Source organism: Phaseolus vulgaris, chromosome 10 (genome assembly GCF_000499845.2).
Source record: "Phaseolus vulgaris cultivar G19833 chromosome 10, P. vulgaris v2.0, whole genome shotgun sequence".
In the NCBI taxonomy this organism is placed as follows: Eukaryota; Viridiplantae; Streptophyta; class Magnoliopsida; order Fabales; family Fabaceae; genus Phaseolus; species Phaseolus vulgaris.
In genome coordinates this window covers 41,187,986-41,200,982 of record NC_023750.2, presented here as the reverse complement: position 1 = coordinate 41,200,982, position 12,997 = coordinate 41,187,986, and the positions used below count along the sequence as shown (strand labels likewise).

The following is a 12,997-nucleotide window of genomic DNA, read 5'->3' as shown; positions in this document are numbered from 1 at the left end:
TTGATAAGAGATACTGTTACAAATTATATTGCTATTAATCCATAGAACACCATCTTCGGTATATTTTTACTTTTGAACTATTACTGTTTTTTCTTTCTATAATTTTCCTACAAAGATGCTAATAGGTAGGAAATACAATGATCCTTTTAAAAAAAAGATAAAATGTTGTGGTCCTTTAATTTCAGAAGAAGAACCTTCTGAATTTTGTGAATAAAGTACGTAACTAAGAACTTTTTGGACACCAGGCACTAAGATGTACACGAATTCTGCTTAACATAAACAAAGATGTTCTCAACCTCTTCACTACCATACTACCATATTAGTGCCTAGAATGTGAAAGTGGGTAAATTAAAATTAATGGTTCAACCAATATGGTCACAGTACAAAATAAATTGTCATCGTACAAAATAAAATACGTGAACCGTACAAAATAAGATATAAACAAAAGGAGAAAGAAATGGTGTTTCAAGTAGTTAAGTTTCAAAAAAAATATTTGACATAAGTATTGCATAATTAATTTATTCTCAATCATTCAATATGTATTACCAAGTCATTTTTTAAGTGGTTTAAATGTGAATGAGTCAGCCATATGATTATTTTATAAAATAAATAGATATCGTACAAAATAAATTGTCATCGTACAAAATAAAATATAATCGGGTAAAAAATTGTGGTTCAACTAGTTTAGTCCAATTTGAAAAAAAACATGTTTCTTTTTGTAAACATAAAAATGTCTGAAATGATTGCAATGGAAAAATATGATCTTACTCTCGCAATTATGAAGAGAAAGAAATGATGGTGCATCTACTTTAGTCTAATCTAAAAGACTTGTTCTTCTTTCTATATTTTGAATGTACTACAAAAAAGGACTTATTCTAATAAGATTTGAGAGAAATTTTCCAAATAATCTAGAAGTTATTTTAAAGAAAGATAAACTAAGAATTTATGGACTAAGATGTAACACAAATGAAATGTGAAATAACAAGGAGCATATAACATCTAGTCTATTAAGTAAAGGTTGAAAATTGGATTAGAGGTAGTAAATGTTAAGAAAACTAAATTAGAGAGGAGTAGTATTTCTTTAAGTTGTTAAAGGTGTTTTTGATATTATTTTGTTATATAAAATAATACTAGAATATTATTTAATTATTTTAGTCAAAATTGTAAGTCATTTTGTACCATTAATATTCTAAAGGAAATAGTGGAAAAGAATGTATTTAAGAAGCTGTGTTATTTTAGAATTACTCTAGATAATTGGTACTATTTTTTTTGAAGTGAAAAATTGATATTGATAAAAAATTTGAGTCGACCAATTAATTTAAATTATATTTTAATAGAATATTCATGCAAAAATGGGTTGAGAGAATTTGAAATATTGTAAGTTATTTAGTTAAATATTAATTATAGTATATGATATGAGAAATTTGTTAAAAGAATGTTAATAAAGATTTATAACAGGTAGCATGAAGTCTGTTATGTAGATTAAGGATGAGAAAGAAAAGTAAGAAATATGATGGGAAAAATTGGTTATTGGATAAAGGGGTTTTTGAATTTTGGAGAAAAGAAGAGATTGTGTGTGTTTGTGTCTTGACCCAGATCGATTCTTCTGCTCCCATGGCCGCAACATAGCAACGATCAATCGATCACATCAAAATCAATGGCGGAAAGCGCATCACTGTCGTCCAAACCCTCACCAATGGACCCTCAAAACCCCGCGGCATCTTCCAACCCTACAATCCCTTCCCCTTCCCACAACATGCCTTCACCCTCGCTCCCTCCGCTCCCCCAAGACCACCAACATCAACAGCAGCAGCAGAATCTTCATCAACAATTGAGTCCCCCTCAACAACAACAGCCTCTCGTGTCGTCGCAAGCCATGAACACCATCAACGGCATCAACCCTATCTCCAATTTCCAACTCCAGCAGACGCTGCAGCGATCGCCTTCCATGTCGCGCCTCAATCAAATCCAGCCTCAGCAGCAGTCGCAGCAGCAGCAGCAGTTCGGCGTCATGCGCCAGCAGGCCGGATTATACGGCGGACAGATGACCTTCGCCACCGCGGGCGGCGGAGCGGGCCAGCAGCAGCAGTTGGGCGGTTCCAATTTGTCGCGGTCCGCGTTGATAGGGCAGAGCGGGCACTTCCCCATGTTGTCTAGTGCTGCCACGCAGTTTAACTTGCTCTCCTCGGTATAATTCAACTCCGTTTTTCTCTGCTAATTGTTTTTGCATTTTGTCTTTCGTGATTGATACCGAATGGAGTATAATTGGTAAATCGCACTGTAGCGATTTGGATATAGAAAGCTCCTGCTAAGCCTGATTAATGGAAAAAAAAATTGAAAATTTTCCGTAACCTAACTTGTGCACCTGACCTTTATATAACATCTCTCGTCTTATTTCTCCATGGCTTAGGTTCATACATTGATTTTAAATTATGATAGCTACTCAGTTCATTCTCCCTTAGTTTTCCTCCCTCTTGTTGTTTATGGAAAAGTTAATCCAATAGTCCTTGATAGAATTAATTCACTTCGTTTTGTATGCTAATTGTTTTTGCATTTGATGTTTGATAATTTATAGTGATTGGAATGAAAATGCTTGATTGCCCGTTTGTGATTTAGACACACTTGTATGCTTGCTTGTTGGAAGAAAAAAGGGAACAAAAATTAAGGTACCTATGAATTAAAATTAACATGTGCACATAATTTTTTATAGGATATTTCTCATCTTACTTCTCTGTAGCTTAGGTGCATACTTTGATTTTAAGTTATGGGGATATTTATTTTATTTTACTGTAGTTTTTTTTCCCTGTGAATGTTTATGGGGATGTTGATCCAAAGAGGGTCATAGTCACGACACTGGTATAATTGCGCAAATTTTACACGATGAGAGTTTTTACTTTATAGAAGTTGTATCGGTCTATTAACCGAAGAGGATTGGAACCCATCAGAGCATCTGAGTTGCCTTACGGGTTTACCTTTTCAACCATGCTTGCTTCTGTCTAGTTCCATGGTTTGTTATTAGGTATTTGTGATAGGTTTTGTAGAAAATCTTTCCCAAGCTATAGTGTGGCTGTTTTGGAATATTACCAAGTTTTCTGTCTGGTAATACTGGGCAGTGTTATTGCTGGATGACATCACAAGTGCTGGTTATAAATGTGATTTGCGGTTTGTGTTTTTGTATGTGGATAGTTCTTACAATCTTGTGATTTGCTATACAATTAGGCGAGCCAGGAATTTGTATGTCTTCTTCTGATAATAAACTTGGAATCTTGTGGTACATGGATGGATGAGACAATCAGTACAATTTGATATACACATACCAATCATACAATCGATGGCTCTTTATTTTTACTTTTCTTTTACCATTTTCCATTGGAAGCACTGGAGAGTAGGGTAGATTGGGTGAATTTTTGGCCTTGTGAAAAGGGGCAAAGGGAAACCAAGGGTAACACTAGAGGAAATTGTTAAAAGAGATTTCAGGTGAACAGTATCCTTGATAATTTGGTCTTTATCTGAGCCTAATTACATTAAACAATTCATGTAGCCAACTTCATCTAGTGTGATACGATTTTTGTTGTTGTTGTATTTTTCTTTTACCATTTTTCATCGAAGAAAATGAAAAGTCCAATAAGACAACCTTCAAAATAAAAAGGTTTTTAAATGTGCATTACTAAACTTACCCAACTTATTTGTTCCAATGCTCGGTTTTCATTCCTCTGAAATGATAGCTGTTTCAAAACATCTCATAGTCTCTCTATTGTATTCAGTTCTTCTATTTAGTTGTTCTGTTATTCTTTTATGAGACTCTTAATAATTTGTTTGATACTGTTACTGATGATTTTGTTGTGTGAAACTCAATAATTTTTTATTTTATAATTGTTATGTTGAGAACTGTTTTATTTGGAACTATGAATCTTCTGCTTTATGATTAAAAAATTAGCTTGACAATTTGTGATGTGAATTTGTTTGACAACCTTTAATTTTGCTACTGCATTAATTATTGAAGTATCATGCCTTCTGTGTAAAGAATGCTATTTTTTTCTAAAATAATTTTCAATTTGGTATAGCCAAGGCAAAAAGGTGGGCTAGTTCAGCAGTCTCAATTCTCAGGTAATTCTGCTGGACAATCACTGCAAGGAATGCAAGCAATGGGCATGATTGGATCACAAAATCTCACCTCACAACTGCGAGCTAATGGAGCTGTGGCTTATGCACAGCAGCTGCGAATGAGTCAGGGTCAAATCAGGCAGCAAATGTCACAGCAGAGTTCACTTAACACTGGACAGGTATATTCTGTTCTTTATATATTCTGTTCTTTATATATTTACCCATGTTCTGTATCATTGTATAACCAGTTTGTCAATATTGTTCTCTTACATGGTTTAGATTTTAAATGTACGCGCAGTCAAGGTTGCTGTGTTTTTCATATTTTAAGATGTTCATATTTTAAAGTTCATGCTTCTGGACTTCCAAATATCTTCTCACTTTTAACACCATTTATATACCCCAATTTGATTTTTTAGTTGTGAATTGTTCTTGCATGCATTGTGGATTTGTGTAGACCATTTTTTTAAGAGGTGGTATCTGAGTAGAATGTTTATCCTACTTTGACTACCTCGGTTCTTCATTTTGCCTCATAATTCGGGGTTGGCAGGAGCCCCTGAGGGTAGATATTCTTATTAGTTGTTCCGTAGAATGTTAAATTTGATCTCTATGGCAGGATTTGTCTGCAAATCGTTTTCATTGTCACAGGAACACATGCCATAAAAGTTTCTGATACCTTCTATTTTATCAAAATGTTCCATAAAACTGAAACTGTATTCCACCAATTGTTTTGCCACCTTCCTTTTTATCTCGTTCTTGTCCTGTTGTTTGCAGCTTTTTTTATGAATAACCAATTTTATTTAAAGAAAAAATACTAAATTCTTTTTAGAATTTTGTTTAAGCCTTTTATAAGAAAAAAAACCAAAAAATATTTTTTTATTGTTTTTAGAATCTATTTTTGAATAGTTTCTGGGAAAAGCTGTCGTTATACATAACTTTCAAAATAAGTACTTTTTATAATCATAACTGAACAAAAAGTATCTTCTTTTTATAAAATTTCTAAAAAAATAAATTTATTTTTTATATTTCCTTAAAATCACTTTTTTTTTTCAAGTTTAAACAAACAGGTTATTGGCTTTACTCATCCATGCTATCTTTCATTAATTGAATGTCCTTTTCAATTCTTACCATACTCGCTTACAATATCTTCAAAATGTCTTGTGCCCGCTCTCTGGTTCATTTCAAATAGTTATCCTGTCTTGTTCATTGAATCACTTCAAATTAGCCCTAAACAAATTGGCTGTCTCATTTGTCCCACATATTAGCGCCCATTGTTTATACTCAATGGGTGGATTATTACCATACACCCCAAACAAGGGGTTGGGCCATGGATTAGGGGGGGTCAGCTACCTGTAGATGCAATGCGACACTCTGTTTATTCAATTTTTAAAGCTGATGCTGACACTGTTATTGACTGCAGCAGGAAACCCTGCTCCTTCACTCTTGATTTCTACCATTCTTTCTATTTTAATGACATTTTTCATTATTCAGCAATCAACACATTTTATCATAATAATACTAGTTTGGTTTTATCATAATATCATATCCAGTTTTTCTATTTGGTACCCTAGGCAATGAAGTTTATGCTGACATTGTTTGATAAAGATAATTGTCCTATCACGGTGTTGTACATGAATGGTGCCATGTCCTCCACTTTAGGAAACCAGAATCAATTGACGGTATGGTTATAATATAAAACATTTAAACTAAAATATGAAATGATGAAGGATAGAATAAGTGTGGACTGAAGTGAGAATAATACCCAGAAGAGAATGCATTCTACAATCCCCTTGCTTTCATAAGATTTAATATATATATATATATATATATTGTTTTTTTCTTTGTCACTAGGTAATTAGGGATACTCACACCTTTGCTACTTTTATGTTAGTTATTTTTTGGATTTTATGGAAAAAATTTAGCTTAAATAATTGAAGAGTATTGAGAATAAAATGAGAAATTAAAAAGATTAAAATGACATATAAGGAAAAATATATTAACTAAAAAATATATGAACTAAAAGTACAAGTGAGATAAATTCAATAAAATTTTAAAATACTTGTTGAAATATTATTGATTGGGAATGACAAAGTTGATTTGGAATTTTGAAATAGTTCACTAATACTTAGCGGGTTGCTCATGGAACGAGCTAGGCCCCGTGGTTGTTAAATTGCTACTTAACTCATAAGTTGCACAATTCTACAATTAGATAAAGAGCTCCGTTGCTGACTTGAATTGAAGATTGGATCAATTAAAGTAGAATCACAATCTTGTAAAAGCATATGATTGTTGTTTAAAAGCATATTTGTGATAAAGAGCTCCGTTGCTGACTTGAAGATTGGATCAATTAAATTAGAATCACAATCTTGTAAAAGCATATGATTGTTGTTTAAAAGCATATTTGTGGGGTAAAACAAACCCTAAACCTTTTCTTCCCCAATTTGAAAAACACTAATATTCTGCTGTGCAAACCTATCTCCTCACCCATTTGTGAGTCCTTTGCTGTTTGCAACCGCCAAACTCTACATCACACTGCCACCCCCAATCTGTGCCACCCTGGACCATAGGGTTTGCTTGCAACTTGTTTCAAACTCAGTTTTGTACCCTAAATCATTGCAAACTGTGATTGTGCCACCACCACCACCACCCAGGTTTCTCTGATGTTTTTGCTTATAAGGTTTATCTGATGTATTTTTGCCTGTCTGATTTATTTCTCCTCTGATTTGTGAATGAAACTTTTTTTGTTCATATAAGTTGTTTTTGGAATGGGCCAAGTGTATTTTTTGTTAAAAGTGGGCTTTATGTATAACATATAATTCGAAATTTTCAGAGAATGGCTTTTTAGATGATTATAATATAGAATTATTTTCTGTTGAAATGGACATCTGTATTTATCTTCATGCTCGAGATGTCAAGAATAACTTCAATTTACCTGTGTAAATTTGTATAGAACTTTTCAAAATGAAATGAGACGAATTAGAGCATTGATAATGCTGTTGACTACAGGTTCAAGGTTTACCAAGGTCATCATCCCTTGCTTTTATGAATTCTCAGTTGTCTGGGTTGTCTCAGAATGGGCAACCAGCGATGGTTCATAACTCCTTAACACAGCAACAGTGGCTTAAGCAAATGCCGGCAATGTCTAGCCCTGCCTCACCATTGCGTCTTCAACAGAGGCAGCAGCTGGCTTCTTCTACTCAATTGCAACAAAACTCTATAAGCCTTAACCAACAACAATTGTCCCAGCTGATTCAGCAACAGAAATCGATAGGGCAGCCTCAGCTGCATCAGCAGCAACAACAGCAGCAGCCTCAGCAGCTGCAACAGCAACTGCAACAACAGCTCATACATCAGCAGCCACAACAGCAGTCTCAGCCACAGGCTTCTGTTCATCAACAGCAACAGTCTCCAAGGATGCCTGGACCTGCAGGCCAAAAGTCATTCAGTCTAACAGGATCACAGCCAGATGCTACTGCATCTGGTGCAACTACACCAGGTGGTAGTTCTAGCCAAGGAACTGAAGCAACAAACCAAGTTCTGGGGAAGAGAAAGATACAGGATTTAGTTGCACAGGTTTTCTTTGAACTTTTGTCTTTTTTATAAAAAAATTTATTGGTTATATTTGATTCATAACTTCTATTTTACAGGTGGATCCACAAGGTACACTGGACCCCGAAGTTATAGATCTTCTTTTAGAGCTTGCTGATGACTTCATTGATTCTGTAAGGATTCTAACATGTTCTATCTTTTTTTCCACTTCATGATAAATGTGTATATAGGGCATGCCAAACAGGTGATCCTTACCCAACGGCAGGCCTTGATTTTAAATATCAGGGCGGACACCATGTGAAATAAGCTTGCCTAACATCCAGGAAATTTATTATTGGTGAAGTTGACGAGTGGATTGCTTTAATTGTTAGAACTTAGAACACACTAACAAGAATAGATAAGAATAGGGAAAGGGAACAAGGGATATTGATACTGAATCTGAAATTTTACATTTCACACACATTTATCACAATTCATCATTACTATTTATGCAACTATGATAAACAGTTAGTTAACAGCCCACTGACTAGCTAACTTATACAACACTAATTGAATTTTCTAAGACATCTATTATAATTAGACTCATATAGCATGCATGTTGATTCAAATTTGAAAGATTAATAATTTCTTAACTCTGGATTCTTGATATTATTAATGTTATGTGATCTGTCAAATCTATTCATGCCTCACTTTACAGCATTGAATTTTAGGTTGAGTGACTTTTTGACAAGATAATCTAATTGACAATTTTCCAGCTTTATTGTTAATTTGCTAAAATTTTACTGCTGCTCCTAGTGCATTACTTAGCAGTTCTTGTGCTTGTCATGGTCATGCAGGATTGTCCCCCTGAGGCAATAAATATTTTTTAAATGTTTTGTATTCTATTTCTTTGTTTTCATGTGAAAATCTACTGTTGATAATTTTGTCTTCAGAAATGTACTTATGATTTCGTATACGCAGACAACTACACACGGTTGCATTTTGGCAAAACATAGAAAATCGCCAACTTTGGAGTCCAAGGATTTATTGCTACACCTAGGTATGTTGTTTGTGTAGCTTATTTTCAGCTCCTGTTCAAAAGAAGAAGAAACTGTTGGATTTCAAAGTGATTTAGTTGAAAAAGTTGTTACTTGAACAAATTTGACCACTGGAATATTATTGGCTACTTTAATTGATTATATTTATGTTTTTGCTTTCAAGTGATAAAGAGTTGAGCTTCATGGGGCTTTCTAGGTGATTAAATATGCTCTCTTTGTATGAATATTGTTTACTCATGCAGAGAGATGTGGGGGGAGTTATTTGCTGTATGTTGAAAAACCACCGTAATTGCATTCACCCCCAACCTGCTCTAGTTGCAGCCTCTTTAAGGGCTACTTTAATAATTGCAGCCTCAAAGGATAGTAACTTACTCTCATATTGACTATTAAATAGAACTTGTAAAGCGTGTGCAAGGGTTGACTTAGGCCTTGAGTCAAAATTTTACTACTGTCTCTTTCTTGTGGATTTTTGTCTAATATATGTATTTGAACTTTGAATAGTGTTCTTTGGGTTACTGACATACTAGATAAGTTGTACGTTATGTTGGCTTTTACCAAGCCCCGCCTTAGAATTTTACTTTCAATGTAGTCCAGTCGACCTATTTGAAGCTTCTATGATCTATAAAAGATCGTGGATGTCCTTGATATCTTGAATGTGGTTTACATGTTTACATTTAATCTTGGATTGATAGTGCACTATGATTATGGTTAAAAAAGATTGACATCAAAGCTTTGCTGATTTATCTGTTTGCGGTGTTATTATGCAGAGAAAAATTGGGATTTAACAGTTCCGGGGTATTCGAGTGAAGAGAAGAAGTATCAAAGCAAACCTGTATGCAATAAAATGTTTCTCTCTCTTCCCCCGTTTTTCCAAAAATAAGAAATCAATCTCATTATAATTGGATTCTTACATGCTATTTTTCAAACTTGCAGCAATTAAATGACCTCCACAAGAGGCGCTTAGATATGGTAAGTTTGGAGGATTCGTGCATATGGTTGATCTGTATTTCTTCCATTGGACAATAATTAATTGATTTTTCCTTTAACTTTCTTTTTTTTCAATGATCAGATTCGCACATTGATGGAATCTTCGGCCTCTGAGTCAAATATTAACAGTTCTAAAGAGTTGAGTAGACAGGGCATTTCTAATCCTACCCCTGTGGCTGTGGGAGCTCACCATCTAGTAAGACCCTTGAGTTCAGAGCAGTTGGTTTCTCATGCAGCTGGTTCTCAAATGCTACAGCAGATGACAAGGTTTTAATGAACTTATAATTTTGGACTTCATGCTGCTAGGTTTGACTGCCCGTATACCTGGTAAGATGCCTTCTTTTGGTTCATATTTTTTTTGTTTGCTTGACACATTCCCTTTCTCTCTTTTGAAGTCGTTATCTGTTTATTTTGCTTACCACCCGAATAAGTCAATCTATTCCCGAAATATATAATCATTATGATCACAGTTAATCTTTTCCTGTCTTCTCATGATCACTTAGGACATCTTTATTTCAGAAGTCATAAGTTGAAGACCTGGGTCTTTTAAGACTTTTCCATTGGAGCATGCTGACATGATATAAAATTTAAGATTCTGAATTTTAAATGAGACTCTTGGTCATAAGAATAAAAAGAATACTTTTATTTATTTATTTTGGAAACATCTTTCTGTCAACAATCAAATAAAATATTAATTAGAGTGTGGATCTTGTAAGACCCTTATATTGGAGTAAAAGTTGCAAAAAGATTTTTCAAATTTGATGTGGCATAGTGGAACCCTCAAAAAGCAGATTAAGATCTTGTAGAATGACTCTTCCATGAAGAATGACCTTATAGTTAGACCTTACTTAAATACCCCTATAACTGGCCTTTTCATCAGCTCTATTAGGACCGGGTCTCATAAATGCCAACCCAATACAGCGTCTACTTTTGAGCCGAAAAGGACAGCAAGCAATACCTTTTTTGGGCTTAATCGGGTAATGCCTGATTTTACTAAAAGAAATTACTATGAAAACTTCTCGATGGAAACTGTAACAAGTATATGGATTTCTGTCAAACTCCAAGTTTTCTTTTTTATTCTTTAACTCTGTTTATCTGCTGATATTCTAAATGCCCTTATTTTTCTTTAATTTGTCTCTTTGCTGTTTTAAACTACCACTATTTGAGCGGATGGTAATTTTTCTAACCCAGTCTGTCTTATGGTTTTTTTTGGTATCAGGTCTGGGAAGAGATTGTTTGCTGAAAATGATTAGTATACAAGGGAACTGTAATTACTTAGTATTTAGACATGAAAAATAGTTGTTAAAAAGATCCCAGTAGTAACTCTTGTTATTGCCCCAACCCTCGATAGTCCTTTTGTTTTACTGTTTGATCATAATTATGGATTTTTAATGTCCATTGGTGCCTGTTTCCGAGTTTATTTGTAGTTTAAATACTAGGATACATGCTGTTTATGATTAACTAGACAAAACTGTTGTAAAGCTTTTCAATTTTGGATCGAGTGTAAAGCAACCATCAAATCGGGGCTTTGAATTTTAATGTAGTCAATTATAAAACGGAAACGGAACAGTAGTATATGCGCTAATTATAGCATTTGCTTTGGTTGTGGAGTCATGCAATTTCAGTGTTTTAGGCTCTGACTTTCTGATTTCGTTCTGTTAAAACATAGTTTTCATCACTATTCATTTTTATTTTTTTTGCTACTGTTCATTAATTTTTTCATTACACTTACCATTAACAATATTATGTGTCATGTCACCAAAATTATTAAATTGGCAAATCATGATGTCAAAAGTGGCTTACTTGTATAAACTAGAAATAAATAATACATTTGCAAAAATCAAAGCAAAAACGACATATTTATAGAGAATACAAATAAGAGAGAACATTTCTAGGAACTAAAAATAAAAAGGGAAAATAATTTTAAGTTGGTTTCAGGTAAAGTATTTACTTTGACTTTATTGAAAGGCTTTTTTTAAACTCATTTTAAGTATTAATTTTAGCTTATATTTCTGTAATAAAGTAATTTTAATTTGACTTCAACGAAGTATTTCTAACTCAATTTTAAGTAGTAATTTTGTGATTTGACTAAAGAATCTATCGGTCTGCATGACATTTTTTAATTGGTCTTGATTAAAACATCTTTTTTATTGGTTTTAAATGAAACATATTTTACTTTGTTCATTATCAAAGTTTCTTTTAACTATGGTCAGCTTAACCATTTTTTTTAATTTTTAGTCAATCTAGATTAAGTATATTTTTTGGTTAGTTTAGATTTAGGCATATCTTTCTTCGTCTTAGTTATATTGGTTTTGGTCTTATTTAAAACGTCATTAACAATCTTATTAAGGATATTTTCGTTTGACTAAGGATCTTTAGCTCAGACTTTTAGTAGAACTTCATTACAACTTTGGTTTTATTTGAAATATTTTTAGATTAATTTTGACATATTTTAGTTAAGTTTGACTAAAACTTTTTCTCAGTTGACCTCAGTCTAATTGTTTTAGCTAGCCTCAATTAACACATTTTTTTTTATAACATGAGAGTGTCCATATTTTGAAAATATTTTTAACTCGAGTTCAGTTAAAGTATCTTACACTTAGTATTGACTATAATATCTTAAAGACAGTCTTAATTTTCAAAATGACTTTGAACAAAGTATTACAAAAGTAGGTCAAACTATTAAAATTTAAGAACCATAGATATTTCTCAACCCGTAAGGGCTTTGTTGGCGGCCCCTTGCATTCTGCAACCCCATGATTTGAAGTTGCACCCCCATATGGATTGAAATTCTAATTTTACCCATCTGAAATTTGTATTCTAGTACATTTCAGAATATATTTTTTATTTCGGAATAAGTTTTTTTATTTATTTCAGTTTATATATTTCAGAATATGTATTTTTATTATTTAAAGGCACTTAATAATAAATTAATTTTTTAATGCAATTTTTTTTAACAATAACTAAAGTAAACACATAACACACTTTCATACACTATCAAAATATTTCATACATTAATGTATAAAAGTTATTGTACAATGTATTTTTTAATTTAAAAATATAAAACCTAATTATAAAACATAACTATCTAAGAGCTATCTTTTGTTGCCTCCGCTTAGAACATATGGACGTTTGGTGTAAACAATCTCTCATCTATGATGTCATGGGCTAGCTTCAGTGCACTTTGAGTCTAGCTTATGTTAGAGTACCTTTTAATACATGTCTAGAGTCAATCATGCATTGCAGGATACCTACAATCCTCCTATATATATATCATGCATTCATTGAAATGACATTAGACACTATTCGATCGATGATGTGAC

General features: G+C 33.2%; 1 protein-coding gene across 1 annotated transcript; it reads left to right on the top strand.

Moving 5' to 3' along the window:
- The first annotated feature begins 1,429 nt into the window (after positions 1-1,429).
- Positions 1,430-11,275, top strand: LOC137818244 (transcription initiation factor TFIID subunit 12b). The gene is made up of 9 exons (XM_068621545.1): positions 1,430-2,188; positions 4,065-4,283; positions 7,108-7,674; positions 7,749-7,823; positions 8,611-8,689; positions 9,455-9,519; positions 9,621-9,656; positions 9,757-10,001; positions 10,894-11,275. Exons 1-8 carry the CDS (start codon positions 1,658-1,660, stop codon positions 9,946-9,948), a joined length of 1,764 nt encoding a protein of 587 aa, XP_068477646.1. The 5' UTR covers positions 1,430-1,657; the 3' UTR covers positions 9,949-10,001; positions 10,894-11,275.
- The last annotated feature ends 1,722 nt before the right edge of the window (positions 11,276-12,997 follow it).